A 25740-nucleotide genomic window follows, 5' to 3' on the forward strand; every position below is an offset into this window, starting at 1 on the left:
TAATTACTTGCACTCGATGTTTACACCGACGAATAATGTTGTTGATTATTCATCGATGCCAGTGGAGATCCAATTCTCCACCAAAAACATACACCGATGGATCGAAATTGACGATAACAACGGAACACGAGATGATCGATGGTCATGTGTCCACCAAGAAGAAGAGGAAGAAATAGAACAAGGTTTCAGTGCAATAGTGTATGTCTAGACGACGTTTCAATTGCAAATTGTGAAGAATTAATCTTATCAAAACTAAGTAGCAACTTGCCTACTCTTGATTTGGAAAAAGTAAATGCTGAGTATCGTCACATAAAAATCAACAAAGAGATCATTCGTGTGTCGTTTGTTGTCCTTTTGTACCAAGATCATGCATGTGACAAGACGAGGTTTGAAAAGAAAGGAAGATTATGAATAGTGATTACTGATGGGAATTGTTATGTGATTTGTTTGGGGGATTTAGCAGTAGGAACGCAATTTAATTGCATGCCTTGTTCGCATTACTTTCATATTTCATATGAGATGCCAATAGTAGATCAATAGATATTATTTACTAGGAGTCTTAACAAAATTAAGGCTGGGTTCTTTTAGTTTGCCGAGCAGATTTATGTAATTAATTGGTTTTTTAAAAGTGTGTTTATGCTTTTATATAGTCAATTAATGGTCTTTTCATTTGTTGTGAATATATGTTAGTATTTATACTAAATGCTTGTAATTTTTCTCTTTTTTAATTTTCTTTTTAAAAAAGGAATTAGGAACGGGGAGTTGAATTTTGATATATATATATATATATATATATATATATATATGCACACCCTTAGCCTCCGACTAATTACCTTTTTAAAGATTTAAATATGGGTTTTATATAGTGAAATCAAAATTGGCCACTTTCAATGCGTCTATAATTCTTTTTAAAATTTAGTAGTTTAGCTTTTTCTGCACAAAATTAACTCTATTTCTTTCTCCAAATGACAAATAAGAATTAATAATTTATAAATGTGAATCATGAAAAGTCGTATTACAAATAGTAAACGCGTTAACGATATAGACTGACTATACCCGCTTTGCTTACAGCACTTTGCCTACAGTTAATTAAGACATTGTTAACGGTCTCATATAGGAATATTCTTCTAACAACATGCTTAGAGAACAAATTATAGCCATAGCAATTACTTCCAAAAAATAAATTGAATCAATTAGATAATCAAATAATCACTCTCACCAAGTGAATTCGATATTTACAAGAAGGGATATTTTTTTCACCAAATAACTAAGTTCAAATTTCTTGAAATAATTCAAAGTTTAGTCGACAGAAATTGTCTCGATTTCTTAGCTGGATGAGGACTTTCCACCTCATCCTCGACGGAGCCAAAACCCGGCCAAAATTCCGGCAAAGCCGGAACGTTCAAGTCAAAGCCACGCAGGCTATTAGGGGACCCCACACCGTCCGATGATGATGACGTCACCTTCCCCTCGTAGTGACGCCTTTTGTGACCACCCAAAGCTTGCCCAGTTGGAAAAGTCTTGTGACAAATGGAACACTCGTGAGTCTTTCCACTAATGCAGTTAGCTGACGTGGCACTAGTCGTGGTTGTAACGGAGTGTTCGTTGACTTCTCCGTTAAAGAGTGGTTTACGATGACTAGCTTTGTGTCCTCCTAAAGCTTGATAAGAACCAAATGACTTACCACACACTGAACACTTGTACAAATTCTTTGATATAATTGGTGTTATTGAATTGGTTGTAGTAGTAGTAAAATTATTATTGCCACTACGTGCTAGCATGAGAAGACAAAAAGCTAAGTATTCTTCTTCAGTTGGTTGTTGCTCCATGATGCTACGAGGTCGCTTTGATCTCTTGCCTTTTGTCCAAGATTCTAGGTAACTTGGAGTTGTATTTTCAAATTGAAATAGTGATGGTGAGGTTATGGTAGTTGGTGAGTTCAAAGCTTCAAGTGCCATTGCTATCTGTGAATGAATAATTTGGGAGTGGAAAGAAGAGAGAAGATTTGTAATTGAGCTTGGTGATTTGAGTGAGTGAAGTTGTTAGTGAGTTGTTTATAAAGGGGTATGGTGAGAAAGAGGAGGAAGTTGCCGGACAAGGAGTAGGAAGGTAGTAATCAGGTGGTTGCTTAAGTACTTAATAAAGAAAAGGGAAGGAAATTGGAGCACGTTTGAGAAAGCGATTGCTTGAGGGCCAAGTGGAATTTTATTTTTTTCCGAGTACCCACTCGGCGTCCGGTACCCATCTTGGGGTAGATAATATTTGCATTTGCGCATTATAGAGCTCATTTAAAAGGAAAGTGCTTCTAACATAGTGAGTAATTTTATTTTTCTTTCCGAAGGGCTCGAACCAAAATCTTAATTAGAGTATTGATCCAGAACCATCCCACTATAATTCTTATCGGTAGGGCTAGGGCCCAAGTGCAACTTGTTTTGTACGAGTGGGTGACTGAATTAAGTCTCAAGAAGGGTGGCTGCAAGCCTACAAGCTAGGATGAAAGGATTGGGGTCGGTTGCTAGTATTTTATTAGTGCAAAAGGGGGAATATGCCCAATGCAAGTGGTATAGACTCTATATGGACTCCATCAGAAGTCAAGCATCTCACCCTACTGTTTAACATAGATCTAGTTATTAATTCAAGTAATTAAACTTGCAAAATCAGGGCCACAGGCAATATAATTAAACCAAATGCAATTTGATAATGTAAACATAATGAAAATAACGTAATAAATTAAATAAACAAGCATAAACAATATAATAAAGAGAGAAGAAATGATTCTTATTAATTGATCAGGCTGATTATTTACAAACAATAGTAATAAACACTTGATGAGTATGGTTGTGCGCACCAAGAGTTTTTGTATATTCGAAAAATTACCTCTCTTTAACTTATTGTTTTTGCTTGATTATTTACTTTGTTATTGTTATTACATTATTTTCATTATTTTACATTATCAAATAATCGACCGAATTTGGTTTAATCATATTGCTTGTGGCTCTTATCTCACAAATTTAATTGATTGACCTAATAGGTTAAACACCCAAAAGCAGGAGCGTACATAGCTAGGGAGATGCAAAGGGTTCATTCAAATCTTTCAACCGAAAATTATTATGTATATATAACGTCGTCAAAATTAACTTTTTATGCATATATGCTAGATGTCGAATTCCTTAACTTCTTGTTGTGTTTACTTCTAAATATTTTGAATTTTCTTAGTGAAAACCTTGACTCCTCCATTACCTACAAGATATTAAAAACTAAATATAATTAATTGAAAAAAATAAGAAGTTATAATTCTGATAAATGTAATATTTCTTATGGCGCCATTTATAGTTTACCATATGATAACACAGGTTAGTTATCATATTTAGCTTATTAGAGTACTAATTAATATTTTTTATAAGAAAATATTTATAATTAGCTTATAAGCTAGTGATCTGATTGTATAAATATTTTTAAATTGCTAAAGCATAGAACATACAGTCACTTGAAAAATATAAGTGTTTTTTTTTTTTTTTTTTTTTTTTTTACCGCATCCATTATTACAGGAACAGTAGATTCAGTGTTATTTCGCACTATTGACTTCATCAGCAGCCAGCAGCCGTGTTAACAACTTGCCAACTTTGACTGTGATTCACTTTCCTTATTACGAGTTTGGCTAATATATATTGTTGACTGTATGCAAATGCATGAATATAATTAGTCAATGGACCTTATGCTAACCATTTATGTAATCAATGATTCTGGGTTATTGTAGGGATGACGTTGTTTAACATTATATTCTTACTTTTCGACTATTCATATGTAGTTCCATGACTACTAAAGAAAAGTACATTGATTAGCTTGCAATTATAGCCATAGGGCCAATTTCCCATTGTGGCTCCAATTATTCTTCATGTACATAAATAAGGGATTGGGCTCCTCTCCATTTCCCTTCTCTCCATTTTCCCCAAGTTCTACCTTAGATTAGAGACACATGGCATGTGTTAGAATTAATGACTAAGATTTAATTGACTAAAACAAGGCCCTAACCATAGTTCATATAATTAATAACTTATCCATTAATATATTAGAATATTTTTCTCTCTCTACCTATTTTACTTTTCCTACTCAAAAGAAAATATCTTTTCTAATTTACCCGATTATCTTTTACCACTTAATTTTTTTTCCCCAATAGACCCATTATTCAATTGGTGATATTTTTCATTTTTTCAATTGTGATGCTTACTAATTCACATAATATAGACCCCATTATTCAATTGATAATTGTATATTTCTGAAAAAATCGTCCATATTATGAAAAATATCACCATTAAAGAGTTTTCATGATCGAAAAAAAAGACGGAATATTAAAATAGGAAGAGAGAGAAAATATTTTAATATATTTATGGATAAGTTATTAATTATATGAACTATGGTTAGACCTTGTTTTAGTCAATTAAATCTTAGTCATTAATTCTAACTCATGCCATGTGTCTCCAATCTAAGGTAGTACTTGGGGAAAATGGAGAGAAGGGAAATGGAGAGGAGCCCGATCCATAAATAAGAGCTGAAAACAAAGGGCATTACACAATCTAATGAAACCTCCAATTATTCTTCATGTATGTCTCCCCTAGAATAAAAATAATTGTTGTCTATAGCTAACATCATCTTTAACCTAAGAAATGCAATGGAGATGCTCCTTAAGAAGCATTTAATTGAAAATATCAAAGTAATCATGTAGTCACAATAGAGCAAAAAGGAAAAACATATAAAGGAGTTGGTAAAAGAAACTAAAAATAAATATAGCCTTGGGGGAAAAAGATAGATGAAAAGAAACCGATAAGATGAGACCTCTTTGAAAAATTGAAAGAGATGGCAGTTCAACAGTGTTAGAATATATGTAAATATCTTCTGATTAGTGTAGATCTTCTATTTATGGACATTGTATATTTAGCTCCTAGTTTAGAACCTTACCTTAGGTAGCTTAGCTTGTATATATCATTGGGAAATTTGTTGTGAATGGTAAGGAAATAACTTCTTTCATGGTATCGATTTCTAGCAAAAGATCCTACCTCTTCCACACCCTAGCCGCCCATCTTCTTGCTCCATTCTTTCACCTTCTTCTCCACATTCTCCACCTCCATGGCTGACTCCAAGTCATCTTTCCACCCTGCTCTTCTGTTTCAAACATCAAGAATCTTGTTCCCATCACTCTTGAGATGGAGAACGTTCAATATGCGACATGGGCGGAGCTCTTCAAAATTCACGCAAGATCCCATAAGGTCCTTGATCATATTATTCCTCCGGCCGGGCAAGGAGAAGATGCCTAAGACCGACGAGGAGAAGGAATCGTGGTCCACTCTCGATGCAACAGTTCTTCGGTGGATCTACGCCACTATCTCACATGATCGTTACACACCATTCTTGAACCCGACACCACGGCAATGGAGGCTTGGAATAGGTTGCGTGATATCTTCCAAGATAACAAACACTCCCGTGCCGTTACGCTTGAGTATGAATTCACTCACACACAAATGGAGAATTTCCCAAATGTCTCTGCTTACTGTCAACATCTCAAGTCGTTGTCGGATCAACTTAAGAGCGTCGGCTCTCCGGTGGACAATAGCCGGCTGGTTCTCCAACTGGTTTCGGGCCTTACCGAGTCATACAAAGGGGTGGCCACACTAATTCGTCAAAGTGACCCTCTGCCCTCAATTTTATCAAGCCCGCTCAATGCTCGTTCTTGAAGAGCGGGACCAAGAAGGCGATTCAGACCACCGATTCTGCCATGGTGGCCCGTGACTTGGATGATTCCCACGAGAATGTTGATCAACATTCTAACCACCGTAATAATTATGGTGGGAAACGGCACCAACACCGAAACAATTAAGGGAAGCCGGCGTTCGTCGTCCGGTGGTCGTGGCGGCGGCAAAGGATTCGGGAGTAACTCCGGTGGGGGCAAAGGCGGCGGCACCAACGAGTGGAACGGTGGCCGGCAAGCCCTGCATCCGTGGTCGTCTTCGCCGCGGTGGCCTTGGCCATGGATGCGGTGGGCGGTTCCACCGTGCCCATTTCCTGCGGTCCATCGGCCAGCCTCATTTCCGACAAGGCCAACACCAAAGACACGGGATTCTTGGACCTCGACCGCACGACAAGCCTCTCGGCTACGGTCCGACCCCAACTGATATAGGCAGCGATGCACACACCTCGCATTACTCCTCCGGATCCAAACTGGTATATGGACACCGGTGCCACTTCTCATATGACATCCGGGCAAGGTAATCTCACGTCTTACTTTAATTTGAGCAATAACAGTGGTATAACTGTTGGTAATGGTCAGTCTATTCCACCGTGGTTATGGTCATACACATTTAAAGTCTCCGCATCCTCCCTTAGCCCTTAAAAATGTTCTCCATGCCCCTCATCTTATCAAAAATTTAGTGTCAGTTAGAAAGTTTACAACTGATAACTATGTTTCCATTGAATTTGATCCGTTTGGGTTTTCTGTGAAGGATTTTCAGACGGGAATGCGTCTAATGAGATGTGACAATGGGCGCGCTCTATCCCATCACCACGCCGAATGTCTTGTCTCATTCTACTTTTCCGCTTTAGCTCCTTCCTTATGGCATGAACGGTTGGGTCACCCGGCGCTAATATTTTGAGTTTTCTTAGAAGAATAAAATTATTGACCGTCATAAATCTGGAGATTCTAGTATTTGTCATTCATGTCCCCTTGGGAAACATATTAAATTGCCTTTTCGATCTTCAAATTCTACTACTTTTATGCCATTTGATATTGTTCATACCGATCTTTGACATCGCTCGTTTTGAGTTCTTCTCGTCATAGATATTATATCTTGTTGTTGGATGATTTTTCTAATTTTTTATGGACTTTTCCGTTAGCTAATAAATCCGATGCTTATTCCACCATTTTAAATTTTAGAACTTTCATCCAAACTCAATTTGAACGGGAAATAAAGAACATACAATGTGATAATGGTAGGGAATTTGATAATAAGGCTTTCTGGGATTTTTGTACAAAGCATGGGATTTCTTTCCGTTTGTCTTGCCCTCATACTTCTCCTCAAAATGGAAAAGCCGAAAGAAAAATTCGTACGATTAACAATGTCGTTCGCACTTTACTTGCACATGCTTCGGTACCTCCCTCATTTTGGCATCATGCTTTGCAAATGGCAACTTACCTTCTCAATATTCTTCCTCATAAGCTATTGAACTATCAATCCCCTTCGGATTCTTTATCAAAAGGACCCGACCTATTTACATCTTCGGTTTTTGGGTGTTTATGTTATCCTCTATTTCCTTCAACTACCATAAACAAACTCCAAGCCCGCTCAACTCCTTGTGTTTTTTTGGGATACCCGTCTAATCACCGGGGATATAAATGCTATGACTTGTCTTCTCGGAAAATCATCATAAGCCGTCATGTGATTTTTGATGAAACACAATTCCCGTTTGCAAAGTTGCATACTCCCCAAAATAACACATATAGTTTCTTCGATGATGAACTACCCCCCTCGGTCATCCATTATCTTTCTACTGCTCACAAATCACACATTGAGCCCACTTCCCCACCTGTCAGCACAAGCCAAGTGTCGCCACCCTCTACTAGCCTCCATATTCCTCCAGCTGGGCTGCCAGCCTCCACCCCTCTCGTTTCACCTGCTGGGCCGTCTGCCCCAACCCCGTTCCAGGCCCCTACCCATTTCCCTGGCAGCCCATCTCCTCCAACTCTTCCCATACCAACTCCGCAAATTCCTCACCTCCTCGGCTTTGCTATTACCCGCAGACTAAAATGGGATCTTTAAGCCAAAAAAGAACTTCAATCTTCTTTCCACGGTCTCTAAATCTCCATCGCCAGTAACCCGTTGTCGGCCCTTTGTGACCCGAATTGAAAAAGGCTATGGATGCCGAATATGATGCTCTTATTAAAAACAAGACGTGGGAGTTGGTGCCCGTCCATCCGATGTTAATGTAATTCTATGTGGATTTTTGCTCATAAAGAAAAATCGATGGTTCTTTTGAGAGGCATAAAGCCCGTCTTGTAGGTGATGGCAAAACTCAACAAAGTTGGAGTGGATTGTGGTGACACTTTTAGCCCTATGGTCAAACCGGCTACTATTCGCACGCTTCTTAGCACGGCTTTATCTAAAGCTTGGCAATTCATCAACTTGATGTCGAAGAATGCTTTTCTTACATGGTGACCTTAAGAGACTGTCTACATGCACGGCCTATGGGGTTTCGGGATCCCGAAAAACCCAATCATGTGTGTTTATTGAAGAAGTCTCTTTATGGGCTTAAACAAAGCTCCACTGCTTGGTACAAGAAATTTGCCGATTATGTTCATACACTTAGGTTTTCTCACAAAGACATCCGATCATTCTCTGTTTGTCTATCGGAAGGTACATCTATGGCTTATCTTCGTTATATGTGGACGACATTATCTTGACTGCTATCCGATGGGCTTCGTAAGTCTATCATTTCTTGTTAGCTCCGAATTTGCTATGAAGGACTTGGAGTAGCTTAGCTATTTTTGGGTATAAGTGACCCGTCATGCGCAGTGTGGTTTATTTTTGTCGCGAAGAAATATGCCATAGAAATTATTGATCGTCTTGCCGCATGTCTTCATGTAAGTCCTCACCTACTCCGTTGATACTAAACCGAAGCTCGGGCTACTTAAAGACACGCCGTTCGAGGATCCATCCCTCTATGCGAGCCTTGTTTGGCACTTGATCTCACTTTCACGCGACCGACATTACATATGCTGTGCAACAGGGTGTGCTTGTTCATGCATGACCCGAAGGATGAACACATGCACGCTCTCAAGCGCATTTTGCGCTATATTCAGGGTACTCTTGACCATGGACTCCATCTTTATCCTTCTTCTACATCGACTCTTGTTTCTTATACAGATGCAGATTGGGGTGGATGTCCGGTATACCGTGAGGTCCTCTTACTGTTATCGTGTTTTCTTGGGGATAACTTGATCTCTTGGTCACTAAACGACAGCAACATTATCCCGTTCGAGTGCGGTGTTCGAGTACCGAGGTAGCCAATGTGGTTTCCGAATCTTGTTGTTGCGAATCTACTTTTGGAACTTCACCGTCCTATCCAAACTAGCTACATTGGTATATTGTGATAATGTTAGTGCTATATATCTTGCTGGTAATCCTGTTCAACATCAACGCACTAAACATATCGAGATGGATATTCACTTTGTTCGTGAAAAGGTTGCTCGAGGCCAGGTTCGAGTGCTCCATGTCCCATCCCGTTATCGTATTGCGATATATTTACCAAGGGTCTCCCTTTGGTATTATTTGAGGATTTTCGGGACAGTCTAAGCGTTCGACGACCTCCCGCTTCGACTGCGGGGGAGTGTTAGAATATATGTAAATATCTTCTGATTAGTGTAGATCTTCTATTTATGGACATTGTATATTTAGCTCCTAGTTTAGAGCCTTACCTTAGGTAGCTTAGCTTGTATATATCATTGGGAAATTTGTTGTGAATGGTAAGGAAATAACTTCTTTCAAACAGAGAAGCTGGAATAATAGGTCGTCCATACGTTAAAACTAAAGTAAGATGATAAAGAAAAGAGAAGTTACCGTGGTCTCTAGTTTGTGTTGTTCATATGCAGCATATACTTCTTCAATATATTCCCCAAAACCTGCACTGCACCAGTATCTTCTAGTCAAACATGAGGGAAAAAACCCTATGCTTACCGGGATGAAGAAGAAGAAAAAAAAAAAAGGAGTTAAGTTTATCTGAACGAGTTTAGACATTGTAAATACTTGTGCTTACTCGGATAAAGAAGAAAAAAAAAGAGAGTTAAGTTTAGTATTATCCCAACAAAGAGACGACTCAAACTTCTTATTCCTGATTGTATTAGAATTACGAAGGTTTATACTAGTACTAGAGGGCAAAGACCCGTGCTGGCATATTGAATTTAAAAATTCCATTTTGTTTTTGGGAGGTGTGTAGAGCTGCTGTTAAATGATAGTATAGGATATCAATCAGGACTAATGAATTTGTATTCCCGTATTCACATCACTTATTTCATGATGAAGTGGTTCCTACTATAGATACACGTACGTCACCATAGGAGCACATACACTACATTACATAGCTTGGCAATAATACAAATGATTTTCTGCTATGTGAAGACTGAAGCACAACCTCTCCATATGCAATGAAAAAATTGTATGTGAAGTGTGAAGCCAACTGTTTGCATCATTTATCAGGGCAATACTTTGAAAACTCCTCTGCACCCTTCCAAAACTGGACAACATCCAGTTGATCCCACTGAATACGACTGCAATGGCCTCTAGAATTTAAACTCAAATTTCGATACGAAGCGCTTATCTCGAGCAACAACAATGTCAGTCGCAAAATTCGTCATCATAATCCCTCAAGTTTAAATTCACAAACAGAAAATGCCTCGTGTGTATATATATATATATATATATATATATATATATATATATATATATATATATATATTACATGAGCGAAAAAAGGTTCTAACTATAGTCTCTTAGTTGAGGAAACAACCAATCTAGACGAAAACAAGTTATGAGGAAGAACTCCCAAATTCGAATCCAAACTAACAGTGTTTAGGGTTGAGTAGAAACTCATAAATCACCAGAAAACTGCTAGAATGAGAAATAATATAGGAAAATTTTACCCGGAACGACATAAGTTGATAGACAAACTGAAACTGCCGCCGCCGTAGCCTTTGTAAAATGAAAATTAAGGACGATGTAAAACGTTGTAGAGAAAGGTCGAAAGAGAGAGGGAAAGTGAAACAATTGATGTGGTGGCAGTTCATTTCTACTTTTCTAGGGTTGAAGAACATTTTGCTTAGATCTGCTATGTAAAGACTGTAATGTCCTCAACTTGGTTTTGTGTTGACATCAAGCAGAGATGTCGAAACCAGCGTTTCTATAGTATAAAAATATGATACTATGGGAAGAACATTAGAATGAGGAGAAATTTCTATGAGTAGGAAATTTCCCAACTGCTGAACCTGTTAAACAGTCTAAAACATGTTAAAGTGACCCCCGGAGGAGGATAAAAGTAGATGGATACATAGTAACAGGGCTGATTTTACAGTGGATAGTTACTATGAAAAGTGCAGAAAGTATTATTTTAGAGCCAGACACTAAGTAAGGGAAATTAAATAAAATTTAAGAAGATGAGTGTAATTGTACCTTGAAGATGCTATATCAGATGTAATCTCGTGGGCTGCTATAATAACGAAAATGATAGGCTAAAACTAATATCAAGTGTAATCTCGTGGGCTGCTATAAATCAGTGTTTTAATGACAAACAATACAATAACGGAAATGATAGGCTGCTATAATAGCAAGAAGGTCAGATTTAAGATAGAATCAACAATAGGAAGAAACAAATTGCAACTGGACTTAAACATGAGCAGTACATTCTGTAGCAATAATTTGACCAGATAAATAACAGAAAGAATAAGAACATTATATTTCAGGAAGGACTGAAACTAATATCAAGCTAGAGGTGCTGTATCTGTTCAAGATAGTGAACCAACCTGGAATTCCAAACATAAGAAAAATGAGGCAGATAGAAAGAACAAATATAGCATAACAATCTAAAACTAATTTTGTGCAGGCTTTGACTTTTCATTATTTGTGATCACAAGCCTGAACCTCGTATTTAACATAGAAACTTTACAAGTAAGATTCAAGAAACCTACATATTAAATCAGCCCAGCATAATATTAATAGTTTCGTAACTCTTCAAACTTTAAAAATACTTAAGGTTCTAAAATTAAAATCACAAGTTACCTATTGAGCGTCTTAGTTCAAACCTTAATACTGAACTTATGTGAACACGTTCAACTTTCTCTGTCAGGTCTCGCTGCAAAAGAAGTAAATCTCTTAAGGCTACATAAGTTAAAGTCAGCTACTAAAAATACAGTGAGAAATTACCTAAACTCTGCGAATTCCACTCAGATTTTTGATACACACCAGCTCCAACGATAGACATAATAGTTTCGTGTCATAAATTTTCGCTTTGGGACAACAAAATCCAAAAACATGATAGAAAATCATTATTTGGAGGCATTATTACCAGTTATGATTACAAAAACAACATGACGGGTCGTTACATCACATCATCTACCACAGTTAACAACACAAAAATTAAAAAGACTCAATGCTTAGAAAACTATTTATTGGGTATTTCTTTATGCAAGAGGCATGATTCTTGATAACATGTGAGCTTAAAAATAAGGCTTATGAAGTCAAAAGCATGAGATTAACGTGTATAGCTCCAATATTTTTCACTGACAATTTTATATAAGCTTAAACACCACATGAGAAACTCCTAGCATGATTGCAATACTATTGCAATTTATATTTCATTTAGACGTTCGTCCGAAAGTGTTTAATTAACTTTTTGGAAAGAAAATGTGGCATTCTTTTTTTATTTTTTATTTTTTTATAATCCATCTGTTGCAAAATAGTATTTCAGTCCCTAGTTTGACTTGAATCAACTGATATAGGTGGATGATACCTACAGGGATACCTTATGCAAGACATTTTGTAAGTACATAAGCCAAACCTGAATAGACTGCAATCCCAAAGATAATATCTTATACCCAACAAGGTTCAACAAAAATAGAATTTTTAAGTAAAATTGCACAATTATTATCATCAATTGATGGGTATAAACATACCAAAAAAAAATAGACCTGACTATTCTCAACTTTCCCAAACCATATAAGCTAAATTGTCTTAGCACAAACTTGTCATTCTTGAATTTGTCACCACATAAGTAAGGATAATCTCAAAATTTGAAGATAAATAGAAGGGAAAACATTAACGCTTGTTCATGTAGTGAAAGAAAGAATTCATAGACATACCTACGAAACCAAGAGAGCTGCAAAAATAAATACCCTAAATCACAAGAAATAGGTAAAGCATTCATCTGCCAAAAAAATTAAGAGAAAATAGCTAAAGAAGCACTGAAAATCGCACACGACGTCCAGCTGCAGCATACACAGCGTTCCTTAAACTCTCATCCTCAAGGCCGCCGTTAACTGCCATCGAAGACGATGATGATTCACCATTTATTGATTCCACCTCCTCAATCTCCAATGCCATTTTTTTCATAATTGAAATGGAATTTCAGAATCAATATGGAGTTTGTATGAATTTGACTATAAAATTTGAATTCTAGGGTTTTTCTAGAAAGGAGAGGAAGAGGGTTGACCTAGTATTTTTGAGGAAACAACAAATCACCAATAGCAAGAGCAAATTGCCAGGGAGATGAACTATTAGGATTTGGATTTCCCTAAAGGGATGAAGGAAATATTGGAGTGTGAGTTTTTATTTCTATAATTTTAGGTGTCTTATTTTATTATTTTCTGATATTATATACAAGAGATAAAAATAAGTGGTGCCTTTTGTCTCGGCTAAAGTATGATTATTAGGGACTGGATATCCATATCTTTTGGGACTAGATGTAGGCTCTTCGTTAAATATTGGGGAATTAGAAACCAGGAAAAGTTCTCATCCCTATACATGTACTTTTAAGGACGGGATTTGTAACCCGTCGTTAATTGTTGGTCGCAGATAAGCCTTTTTCTATCTTATTTGTTAAAAACCTTAATTAAATTGTGCATTCTCGGTGTCACGACCCAGCCCCGTAGGTTGTGACTAGTGCTGCCCAACGGGGCACCGTACGTAAAAAAGTCCAAAAGTAGTAACTCAAGTATCCGGAAAAATTTGGGCGAGTTTCCTCATTTTGCTTGCTAACCAAAATTTACTGTGCGCGAAGATACCAACGAGGCCACACCGGGCCAACATATCCATATATACATATAAAGGCGAGCCGACCGGCCGCGGTGAATAAACCGCCCAAACATACAATACGTGCATATAACTGTACAGATATCGCCACACCCACAGACATGTCTACAGGCCTCTAACATACATAACAGAATCAGAAGACGGGACAGGGCCCCTGTAACACCCTGCATCTTGGAACTAAGTTTAGACTCATAGCATTAGAGTTTTAGTGGAAAAATTGAAGGTTTGGACGTTTTGCGAAAATGGTCGATAGCCTACTTCGGCAAATGATAACTCTTTGATTAGTTGGGAATTTGGGAAAGTACCCTCAATGAAAGTTGTAGTACATAAAAATACCTTTCTAACGATATAAAGACCAAGCCAATCAGAGATCGGAGCAAGGAGATATGATCGTCTCAATATGGCTAATAGTAAGGCACTTGAAATCCTATCGAATAGGCTAAGTTTTTGATACGTCTGCCTTCCATCCAACTTTCGTGAAAATCTGTGATGAATTTGGGAAAACTTCCTTGATGAAAGTTGTAGCCCTTTGAAATAGCTTTCCAACGGTATATTATGGGTCTTGAACGGAGCTATACACAAAAAGTTATGGCCATTTTACGACAGACTGTCCGACAGAAAATCGCCTCTGTCACCAGATGCGACGACAGATGCGACTCGCAGACACTACATGCGACGCCGCAGCCCCGTCGCAAGTTGTGACAGAGAGATTTTGTCCAGACTTTTCTGGACTACTTTATATAAGACCCAACTCGTCCAAAATCATATTTTCATCATTCTTGGTCAAGAAAACCTCTAGAATACTCTCTAACCTTCATCCACACGAAAATTCAAGGGAAATCCATAATCAATAACACCAAATCCATGAACCCAAATGTATGAAACCTAGCCAAGGTTCATCTAATTCAAGAAAACCCAAGGGAAGTGAAGTAGGGTTTTGGTGCTAGAGAAGTAACTCCACTCAAGACTTGTTCAACCACTATCTAAGGTAAGTTTCATGACTTTTTCATGATGATTAAAGTGTTGATGAGTTCTTGGGAGAATAGTAAATGGGTTTGATAAAGAGAATTATATGAACTATGATAGGGTTTTTAGATTGTTGACTTGGGATTGTTGTATTCATATGGGTGATGGAGAATGATGTTAATTACATCTAATTGAAATTGTAGAATTAGCTAGAAGTAATAGAATGGGAATTGGGTGAAGAAACACCATTTATGGAGATTGTGAAGCTTTATGCCCACTAAGTGTTTGATAAAATGCTTAGATGACCAAAGCATGAATATTATTGCTAATATAGAATCCCTTTGGCTTGTATTGATATAGATCAAAGTTGAAAGGGGCGACGAACATTGTATTTCGCTCAAAGGCCGGAATTAAGGTATGTGAGGCTAACTATCTACGTTAGGGAATGTTCATGATTCTCCCTACGCCTCATTCTTCATACTTGTCAGTAATTTGACTCAGAATACAGTTTAGCCCTGGTTTTATGATATGTTGTAGAACCGTTATCTTCTAGGGTTGCGATTCTGAGAATTCGTTCATGGTTATCAATTTGAATATTATGAACTCGACGTAATCTTTATAGACTTATGCATTGTTACCACAATGAGTCTCGGTCTAGAAATTCGGTATGCTCGAAACGATCGGTGTTTTCAATTCGGTCCAAAGCCGTGTCTATTTCGATTCGGCATTGTTCATTGTTGTTATGGTCTCGATCCTTATTAATTTACCATAATTATACATATGTGATTTTGCCCGAGGGCACAAAGTGCCACGATCTTTGTGTATACGTATACATGGCCGAGGCCATTGATCGACGCACTACTAGGCCGAGGCCATAGCGTGCATTTATTATTATTGGCCCCACATATACAAACACGGATAATACGAGATGATTCGTATATAGAGCAGGAGTATTCATATCTCTACTTCCTTGCTATTACGATTCGATTATCGGTTTCGGTTTCGATTTTATTGCTTGATTGCTTTACATACCAAGTACAATTCAAATGTCTGATGTCCCTTTTTATTGTTAGGGCTCGCATCTCGCGATGCAACGATATACAAGTTGACGACTCGGCTATTTAGGAGTGCACGTATCGCCTATTGGTGAGCCCCAAATTCCTTCGGGCGTTGTTAGTTATCCGATCGGTTCGGTTTATAGACAAACTTTATTATTCAAAGACTCTTAGAGGCTTCATAGACACGTTCGGTACGAATGATATTTATTATGTTAGCCTTGTTGGCGATCGTTCGATTGTTTGGTTTAGCCATGTTGGCTACTTTCGATATGTTCGATTGTCTAAGTATTTCCGCATTATGATATTTCAAAACAGACTTTTAGTTAATCAAGATGTGTTAGTTTTATTTTTATAAATTAGTTATGTTTTGATATCACATGTTGATTCGACACCCAGCTTGTTCGCTCGGTCACGTGCGATGTGCACCGGTGCCGTGTTACGTCCGTGCCCGTGTTCGGGCGTGACAAAGCTTGGTATCATAGCATTAAGTTTAAGTGTCCTAGGGAGTCTATGAAGCCGTGTCCAGCTGGGGTCTCTTTTATATGTGTGAGGGCCCCACACATATAAACGATTGACCACCAAGACATTCGGGATTGTCTCACTTCTTTCATACTTTAAATCGTGCGGTTAGAGCATTACTCTTAGGATTTCCTTCTAATTCACGCGAGTACGTATTTTCGAAAAATGCCTTATAAGAGAAAGTACAACAAGAGAACACCCACAAAAGGGGTCAAGCTGCAAACATGCACTCACGAAGAGATCGTTCCGACTCAAACAACGTAAGTCCCTACGACTCCTACGAATACACCTCCAACACTTCGATGGATATGAGAGGAGCCATCCAGCTTCTTACTCAGATCGTTGCCAACCAGGCACAGCGACAAGAATCAGCCCCCAGCTCAGGTGTTAGTAGTGGGTCAAATAGTTCTAGGACTCAGGAGTTTTTGCGGATGAAGCCGCCAGTGTTCACGAGGTCGAAAGGAGGAAGAACCCCGAAATTTCATTGATGGACTCCGGAAAATATTTCGTGTGATGCATCATTTTTATACAGAGGCAGTCAAATCGGAGCTTTCAGTGCATGATGTGGCCCATATTTATATATGAGACATGGGAACGGGGCCCCCGAGGAGGATGCACCTAGTAAGAACTTGGGATGAATTTACCCAAAAATTTTATTGAACATTTCATGCCAATTGAGGTTAGAGAATGTCCAAGGCTACGAGTTTGAGAATCTAAGGCGAGGAAGGACTGGTCGAGATTATTACCTCGAGTTCGTGTCATTGTCCGGACATGCTCCTCATAGGTTCTATATGAGAGCGATATGGTTAGAAGATTTGTACTTGGGCTTAAACCGGGAACGGGGATGCCATACTAAGAGACCGTCCGAATGACAAGATGACTATTTCAAGTATCACGATTCGTCCAAGGTAACGGATAAATTTTAAGGAAGAAGAAACCTGCGTATATGTAAAAGAAGAAGATAGTGAATTTAGTAAGGAAGGCTAAGTACGAAATTTTAGTTTGGGAGGAGGAAACCGCCCATCCTTCAAGAATGGGTTATCGGGACACATCACTACGCTAGTTAATTTCGTATGTCTAAGTTTAGCCGGAAGAGTCAAAATTTTGAAGTGAATACATATCCTTCTTTCCGCAGTATAGTTTGGAAGAAAACACCCGGGGGTATATCTTTCGTTCGGGCACGGATGGTTGTTTCGGGATGCGGTCGGCGGGGCCACTATCCGAAGGATTGCCCATCCGCGTCGAATGACGGGGGTAATGTAGCTCAACTTACGTTATTCGCGGTCCCTCGAAATAATCGGGCCCGGCAGGAATAATGCGGCTAGGTTCGGAAACACAAGCGGTGGGCAAAACCGTTTGTATGCATACAACGCCGTCGCAATACGTGAAGCTCGTACGGCATATTAGAAATACGATTACATTCACCTTTTCACTGTTGAAGTATATGCCCTTATTGACCCAGGATCCACCTTACCTTATGAAACCCCTTATGTTGCTAAGAAGTTTGGTATTGAACTTGAAAAGTTGCACGAACCTTTCGAAGTACCCACACCTTATTGGGAATCAGTTATAGCTAGGCGTATCTATAGGGGTTGTCCTAAGATTTACAATGTCAGCCGAGTCAAGCCATTAGGATAGAGTATGCCAGTTATGCATACAGTAGCAACCGGTTCATATAAATAAATTTAGTTCTTTTTCTTCATGAGAAATTGGTCAGATGTGAGTCAAAAAAAAAAAAAAAAAAAAGGGTCAGTGTTGTAGAGTACAAAGGAATTGCAGAAGGTAAGGAACGTTAATTAGATCCCATCAAAAGAGAAGAATTTATAAGTATAAGATGCTAGCCTTGGTCTAAGGGGGGGAATGCATAAATCGCCAATAAGTCCAAAGGAGGTAATTGAAGAGCCGGAGGGTTATTATGAGATATGAATAATCTTAGTTCCGTCTCCATGTTTCATGTCATGTTTCCTTCACGTTCATGTAGTCAAGCTATGTCCAGCCATATTGTTAACCATGACCCATCATTCGAGGACGAATGATCCCAAGGGGGAGATATTGTAACACCCTGCATCTTGGAACTAAGTTTAGACTCATAGCATTAGAGTTTTAGTGGAAAAATTGAAGGTTTGGACGTTTTGCGAAAATGGTCGATAGGCCTACTTCGGCAAGATAACTCTTTGATTAGTTGGGAATTTGGGAAAGTACCCTCAATGAAAGTTGTAGTACATAAAAATACCTTTCTAACGATATAAAGACCAAGCCAATCGAGAGATCGAGCAAGGAGATATGATCGTCTCAATATGGCTAATAGTAAGGCACTTGAAATCCTATCGAATAGGCTAAGTTTTTGATACGTCTGCCTTCCAGCCAACTTTCGTGAAAATCTGTGATGAATTTGGGAAAACTTCCTTGATGAAAGTTGTAGCCCTTTGAAATAGCTTTCCAACGGTATATTATGGGTCTTGAACGGAGCTATACACAAAAAGTTATGGCCATTTTACGACAGACTGTCCGACAGAAAATCGCCTCTGTCACCGTACGCGACGACAGATGCGACTCGCAGACACTACATGCGACGCCGCAGCCCCGTCGCAAGTTGTGACAGAGAGATTTTGTCCAGACTTTTCTGGACTACTTTATATAAGACCCAACTCGTCCAAAATCATATTTTCATCATTCTTGGTCAAGAAAACCTCTAGAATACTCTCTAACCTTCATCCACACGAAAATTCAAGGGAAATCCATAATCAATAACACCAAATCCATGAACCCAAATGTATGAAACCTAGCCAAGGTTCATCTAATTCAAGAAAACCCAAGGAAGTGAAGTAGGGTTTTGGTGCTAGAGAAGTAACTCCACTCAAGACTTGTTCAACCACTATCTAAGGTAAGTTTCATGACTTTTTCATGATGATTAAAGTGTTGATGAGTTCTTGGGAGAATAGTAAATGGGTTTGATAAAGAGAATTATATGAACTATGATAGGGTTTTTAGATTGTTGACTTGGGATTGTTGTATTCATATGGGTGATGGAGAATGATGTTAATTACATCTAATTGAAATTGTAGAATTAGCTAGAAGTAATAGAATGGGAATTGGGTGAAGAAACACCATTTATGGAGATTGTGAAGCTTTATGCCCACTAAGTGTTTGATAAAATGCTTAGATGACCAAAGCATGAATATTATTGCTAATATAGAATCCCTTTGGCTTGTATTGATATAGATCAAAGTTGAAAGGGGCGACGAACATTGTATTTCGCTCAAAGGCCGGAATTAAGGTATGTGAGGCTAACTATCTACGTTAGGGAATGTTCATGATTCTCCCTACGCCTCATTCTTCATACTTGTCGGTAATTTGACTCGTAAATACGGTTTAGCCCCGGTTTTATGATATGTTGTAGAATCGTTATCTTCTAGGGTTGCGATTCGGAATCGTTCATGGTTATCAATTTGAATATTATGAACTCAAAGACGTAATCTTTATAGACTTATGCATTGTTACCACATGAGTCTCGATGCTAGAAATTCGATATGCTCGAAACGATCGGTGTTTTCGATTCGGTCCGGATGTCTATTTCGATTCAAAGATTGTTCATTGTTGTTATGGTCTCGGTCTTATTAATTTACCATAATTATACATATGTGATTTTGCCCGAGGGCACGACGATCTTTGTGTATACGTATACATGGCCGAGGCCATTGGTATCGACGCACTACTAGGCCGAGGCCATAGCGTGCATTTATTGTGGGCCGAGGCCCCACATATACAAACACGGATAATACGGATGATTCGGATATAGAGCGGGGAGTATTCATATCTCTACTTCCTTGCTATTACGATTCTGATTATCGAGTTTGGTTTCGGTATTTTATTGCTTCGCTTGCTTTACATACCAAGACAATTCAAATGTGTCGATGTCCCTTTATTAGTTGGGGCTGCATCTCGCGATGCAGTAACGATATACGAGTGTTGACGACTCAGCCTATTTAGGAGTGCACGTATCGCCTATCGGTGAGCCCCAAATTCCTTCCGGGCGTTGTTAGTTATCCGGTCGGTTCGGTTTATAGACGGCTTATTATTCAGCACTCTTAGAGGCTTCATAGACACGATTCGTACAATGATATTTATTATGTTAGCCTTGTTGGCGATCGTTCAGTTGTTTGGTTTAGCCATGTTGGCTACTTTCAGATATGTTCAGATTGTCTAAGTATTTCCGCATTATGATATTTCAGTGAGACTTTTAGTTAATCAGCATGTGTTAGTTTTATTTTTATAAATTAGTTATGTTTTGATATCACATGTTGATTCGAATTTTTACCCGATTGGTTCGCTCGGTCACACGAAAAGCACGGGTGCGTGTTACGTCCGGAGCCAAAGTTCGGGCGTGCATGCCCCCGCCGTACCCAAATAAGCACATGAACGAGAATGTATGACAGCAGATATATACCAAAAGTACAAGCTCGGATCATGGAGCGACTAAACAAACAGACGATATCCTACGCCGGTGGCGTATCACGCGGTGCGTCCGTACCGCGGGCATGTAGCGCGAAGAACCAAGAATGTGGGGTCGGTACACGAAGTGTACCGAGTATGTAAAGCGGAAAAGTAACAAGTATAACCGTAGTCAAGAATAAGAGTACGTACATATAAGAGACAAAGCTATAGCCGTGGATTCAAGTACAAAAGTAGTACCTTGTCCGAGACCTCGTAAACATAGTGCCAAAGGATAAGTAATGCACATCGTATCATGTAACATCATATGAACATATGTCGTGTCCCGGCCCTCTGATAAGGGACTCGGTAGGTGAAATCATGCATAGCAAAATCATATATCATATGTACGGATAACGTGTCCCGCCCTTTATTAAGGGACTCGGTAATATGGAATCATGCATGTCGAAACACATATCATGTATACATAACGTGTCCCGCCCTCTTGCGGGTCTCGGTGAATGATAATCATGTGCCGTCCGGCCACCATCCCCGTATCATCATATCATAATCATACAAACAACGTGTCCCGCCCAAGTACGAGGGACTCGGTGAATAATACGAGAAGTGCGCACGAGAACATGTCCCCGGCCCGGCTCGGTGAAAAGACATATCATAACTTGCACGAGCGAGTAATGCAGAAACATATGCATATAAGTCCAAACTTAATAGACAAATCAATAATAAGTCATAACTCGTACCTTTCGGATGTCGTAACGGATTATGTCAAAACAGAATTTTTGAGACTGTACGTACGAAGCAAATATATCACAGGGCTTACGGAATATTCAGAATGATCGTTCCTTAACGAATGGAACACTTCAAATGACATATCGCTACAAAGAAATCGGACGACGATCATAATGTATATGTAGGCCCTTTTGGGATGGCACGATCACTTATATCGAATCATGTTTCCGGATCATAACACTTATCAAAATATATCATAGATTCGTCGTATCTATCATTTGACAACGGTACAATGATCACAAGATTCCTTTAAGTATTGCATAGAAATAAGTCAATTAAAACCATAGTAAGAGGTCTCGGAGTCTGTGGGCCCACCTCGGGTAAATCGAGGCGGTGAACTCAAATTATGGATCATAAACCTTATGGAATCATTCATGAGAGTTTTGGGACAATCCGAGTCTATTTGGAAGGTTTCGTACATATAAATCATTTTAACGACAATTTGTAAAGAAACTAGTTCAATTACGCTAAAGGAAATGGGGTCAATTTCAATCTCGGGTTTCAAGAGACAGAGTCATATCTAAGGCTCGCGTTCGAGCCTAGTACGTTTAGAACATGCCAAAGAATGAAGGGGAAGACTTTACATACCTTCCTAGCCCTTTACGCTTGCTAGAACTCCAATCTCGTTTCGTCAAAAATCCGCAAATGGTCACCTATACCAACTTTATTCATGAGAGTTAACATTTCAATCTTGGGTTTATACTTGCCTACCGGTTTCGGCAGACTTCCTATAAATATGACACCCCGAGAATTTATCTCGGCTCAAATGTCAACAACAACAATCCCAACAACAACAACAACAATTCCAATAAGCGCTACAAAACACATATTACATAAATAGTCTTCCTTTCTACATTATACATCATCTTCCGTTCTCACTTCACATTTTCAATCCAATTTTCGATGTTTTTATATTTCTTTACTAATTCAAGGCCATTCAAATACGATTCGGACACATTTCTCATTATTCGACAAAGTATACCAAATTTCCATCAAACCATAATCCTTCCCAACTCTTTAACGATAAACATAATTCACATTTAAACCTTACTTCCGTATTTATACAATAATCATATAAAATTCATATAATTCCCCCATAACAACATACAACCATTTTCGATGCCGACTCAATTCATTAAGCCTTTATTTACGTCACAAAGGTCACAACGACACAACTAACGAACTAAGTAAAATGCAATCCATCTCCTTCACCCTACACAACATCACACGGCCATGCACCTCAATCACACACATACGATCACACTTCATCATTCACAACTTCAACCAAAGTCATTAAACTTCCATTTCCGATATAAAATACACAACAACTACAACTAGAATATAACATAAAAATCAATTAGTCTTGCCTACACAACATATGCATACACTCGGCCACATCATGAAATTTTCATATTTTTATAAACTCTATCCAATTCTCCATACTACAACACAAACAAATCTTCCATAACATGTGAAGAACATGAAATCCTTACCTTCTCTTCCAACTTTCACTACCACAAACGTCGCTTTCTCGCCAAACTAATTATACCACGTTGACAAGCGTCTTGAACTTACTAGAAATTCAAGGAGAACAAGATTTTTTGGATGCAAGTTGATGGACTTGGAATTTTTTTTTTCTTTCTTTCTCTAGCTATGGCCGACGGCCTCTTTAATTTTTTTGCTCTAGATTTCTTTGGTTTTCTCTTGAAGTTTCTAAGGGTGAACTCCTCTTATATTAATTAGTCACATGCTTAGCATATGACTAATTCCATGGGTTGGGCCAAAGCCACTTGACCGGCCACCCCTCACTTTGGGCTTCAATTTTTCATTTTTTTTTTAGCCCAATTCATTATAATTCTTGTTTTGCAATTCCCGAAATAAATTTTCAAAATTTCAATTTTGCCCTTAGGCCTTCTCCATTGTTTCCCGCATTCAAGTTTCCATAACCGGCATATACATATTAAGAGAAATCCAACATGACCTTATTCCTTACAAACCAAAGTTAACTCCAAGCTTTCCAAATACGAAAAAAAATGCCGGATGTAACACTCAGTATTATTTTTATTTTCTTAAATAATTAATTCGTCATTTGTCATACTTTTTAGAGGTAATTGAAAAATCAAACTTTTCAAATTCACTCGCAATTTGACATTCTTAGCTCACATCACACTCCTCGTGGGAGAGACTCCAGCCTTTGTTGGATTTATTATTGCAAGCAATCATACAACTTTCAAATTAAAAATAGAATTAGAGGTGACCTCCAAATATCAAATTGTAAATTGGGAGTATACTTTCTACGCGTTAACGAAATATACAGACTACCTGCTCTTTGTACAGTTTAAGACATTGAAACCGTCTCATATATATATATATATATATATATATATATATATATATATATAGCAGGAGTATTAATCTTCTAACAACATGCTTTGAGAACAAAATCACAGTGATAGAAATTTCTTTTACAAAAAAAATCAAATCAATTCAATAATCAAACAATCACTTTCACCACGTGTATTCGATATTTACAAAAAAATAATATTTTTATCCGCCCTTCCAATTAAGACATGTAACAACCAATCAAATAACTACTTTTGAACTCAACCAAAATTGTATAGCTTTGTTCAAGTCTTCAAGTCCTATTGTTGTTGGAATAATTCAAGTTTAGTTGGCAGAAACTGTCGCGATTTCTTAGCTGGATGAGGACTTTCCGCCTCATCTTCGCCCGAGCCAAAACCCGGACAAAATTCCGGCAAGGCCGGAATGTTCAAGTCAAAGCCACGCCAGCTGTTCGTGGACCCCACTGCACCCGCTGATGACGTCACCTTCCCCTCGTAGTGACACCTTTTGTGACCACCCAAAGCTTGCCCAGTTGGAAAAGTCTTGTGACAAATGGAACACTCGTGAATCTTTCCACTAACGCCGTTAGCTGACGTGGCACTAGTCGTGGTTGTAACAGAGTGTTCGTTGACTTCTCCGTTAAAGAGTGGTTTACGATGACTAGTTTTGTGTCCTCCTAAAGCTTGATAAGAACCAAAAGGCTTACCACACACTGAACACTCGTACAAATTCTTTGATACAATGGGTGTTGTTGAATTATTGGTTGTAGTAATAGTAAAATTATTATTACCGCTACGTGCTAGCATGAGAAGACAGAAAGCTAAGTATTCTTCTTCATTTATTGGATGTTGCTCCGTGATACTACGAGGTCGTTTTGATCTCTTGCCTTTAGTCCAAGATTCAAGGTAGCTTTGAGTTGTAAATTGAAATGATGGTGGGGTTGTGGTAGTTGGAGAGTTTAAAGCTTCAAGTGCCATTCTTGGTTGGTTTTTTCTTGAAAGTAACAAAGATGTACTTTTAACAATTTTGAACTCAAAAGTAGTGAGAATAAATTAAGAATCTATGAGTGGAGAGAAGAGAGAATATTTGATTGAATTGAGTGAAGTGATGAATGGGCTATATAAAGGGGTGTTTGGCAGTTTGGGGAAAGAGAAGGAAGTTGCGACACAAGGAGTAGGAAGGTAGTAGCAACTACTCCGTAGAAATTAGGTAGTTACTTAAGTAATTGAATGAACTAAAAAAAGGGGAAGAAGAGTGACGGACTACTTGAGGAAGAGATTGCTTGAGGGCCAAGTGGAAGTTTGTTTAGTGCCAGTGACTGACTATTAAAGTCTCAAGAAGGGCGGCTACAAGGATATAAGGGATAGGGGTCGGTTGCCTAATTAGGGACTAGGGAGTATTCAGTTAGTGCCAAGAGGAGAAAATATACCTAATGCAATTAGTGAGACCATGAACTCCTTCAAAGTCAAAACATCTCTCACCAAAAAGCAATGGCATAGCTAGGAAGGCACAAGAGATTCAGTCCATTGGAAAATCACTAAGGTCAAAATTATTTTCTACGTATATGTGGTAGATGCTGAAATCCTTATTTTTTTTAATATTTTGAATATTTTTAGTAAATTTTTTTACTCCACCATTACTTGTAAGATACAAAAAAACAAAATAAGATTGAAAAAGATTTAAGTTATAACGCTGATAAATGTAATATTTCTTACACCATTGTAGTTCAACATGCGATAACACATGTTAGTTATGATGATATTTTATCA

The 25740-nt window shown here is 38.3% G+C and overlaps 2 protein-coding genes and 1 long non-coding RNA gene across 3 annotated transcripts; all 3 read right to left on the reverse strand.

Moving 5' to 3' along the window:
- Nucleotides 1–1166: 1166 nt before the first annotated feature.
- On the reverse strand, nucleotides 1167–2088 carry LOC132040367 (zinc finger protein ZAT10-like). The gene has a single exon (XM_059430997.1). It carries the CDS (start codon nucleotides 1956–1958, stop codon nucleotides 1293–1295), a length of 666 nt encoding a protein of 221 aa, XP_059286980.1. The 5' UTR covers nucleotides 1959–2088; the 3' UTR covers nucleotides 1167–1292.
- A 7927-nt stretch (nucleotides 2089–10015) lies between these two features.
- Nucleotides 10016–13558, reverse strand: LOC132039739 (uncharacterized). The gene is made up of 2 exons (XR_009410459.1): nucleotides 13013–13558; nucleotides 10016–12912 (listed from the first exon to the last, which is right to left on the reverse strand). It is a non-coding gene; the product is annotated as an uncharacterized LOC132039739 (long non-coding RNA).
- Nucleotides 13559–24027: 10469 nt separating this feature from the next.
- On the reverse strand, nucleotides 24028–25209 carry LOC132039803 (zinc finger protein ZAT10-like). The gene has a single exon (XM_059430329.1). It carries the CDS (start codon nucleotides 24946–24948, stop codon nucleotides 24271–24273), a length of 678 nt encoding a protein of 225 aa, XP_059286312.1. The 5' UTR covers nucleotides 24949–25209; the 3' UTR covers nucleotides 24028–24270.
- Between the last annotated feature and the right edge of the window lie 531 nt (nucleotides 25210–25740).

The sequence above is a fragment of the Lycium ferocissimum genome, chromosome 12 (assembly GCF_029784015.1).
Source record: "Lycium ferocissimum isolate CSIRO_LF1 chromosome 12, AGI_CSIRO_Lferr_CH_V1, whole genome shotgun sequence".
Taxonomy (NCBI): Eukaryota; Viridiplantae; Streptophyta; class Magnoliopsida; order Solanales; family Solanaceae; genus Lycium; species Lycium ferocissimum.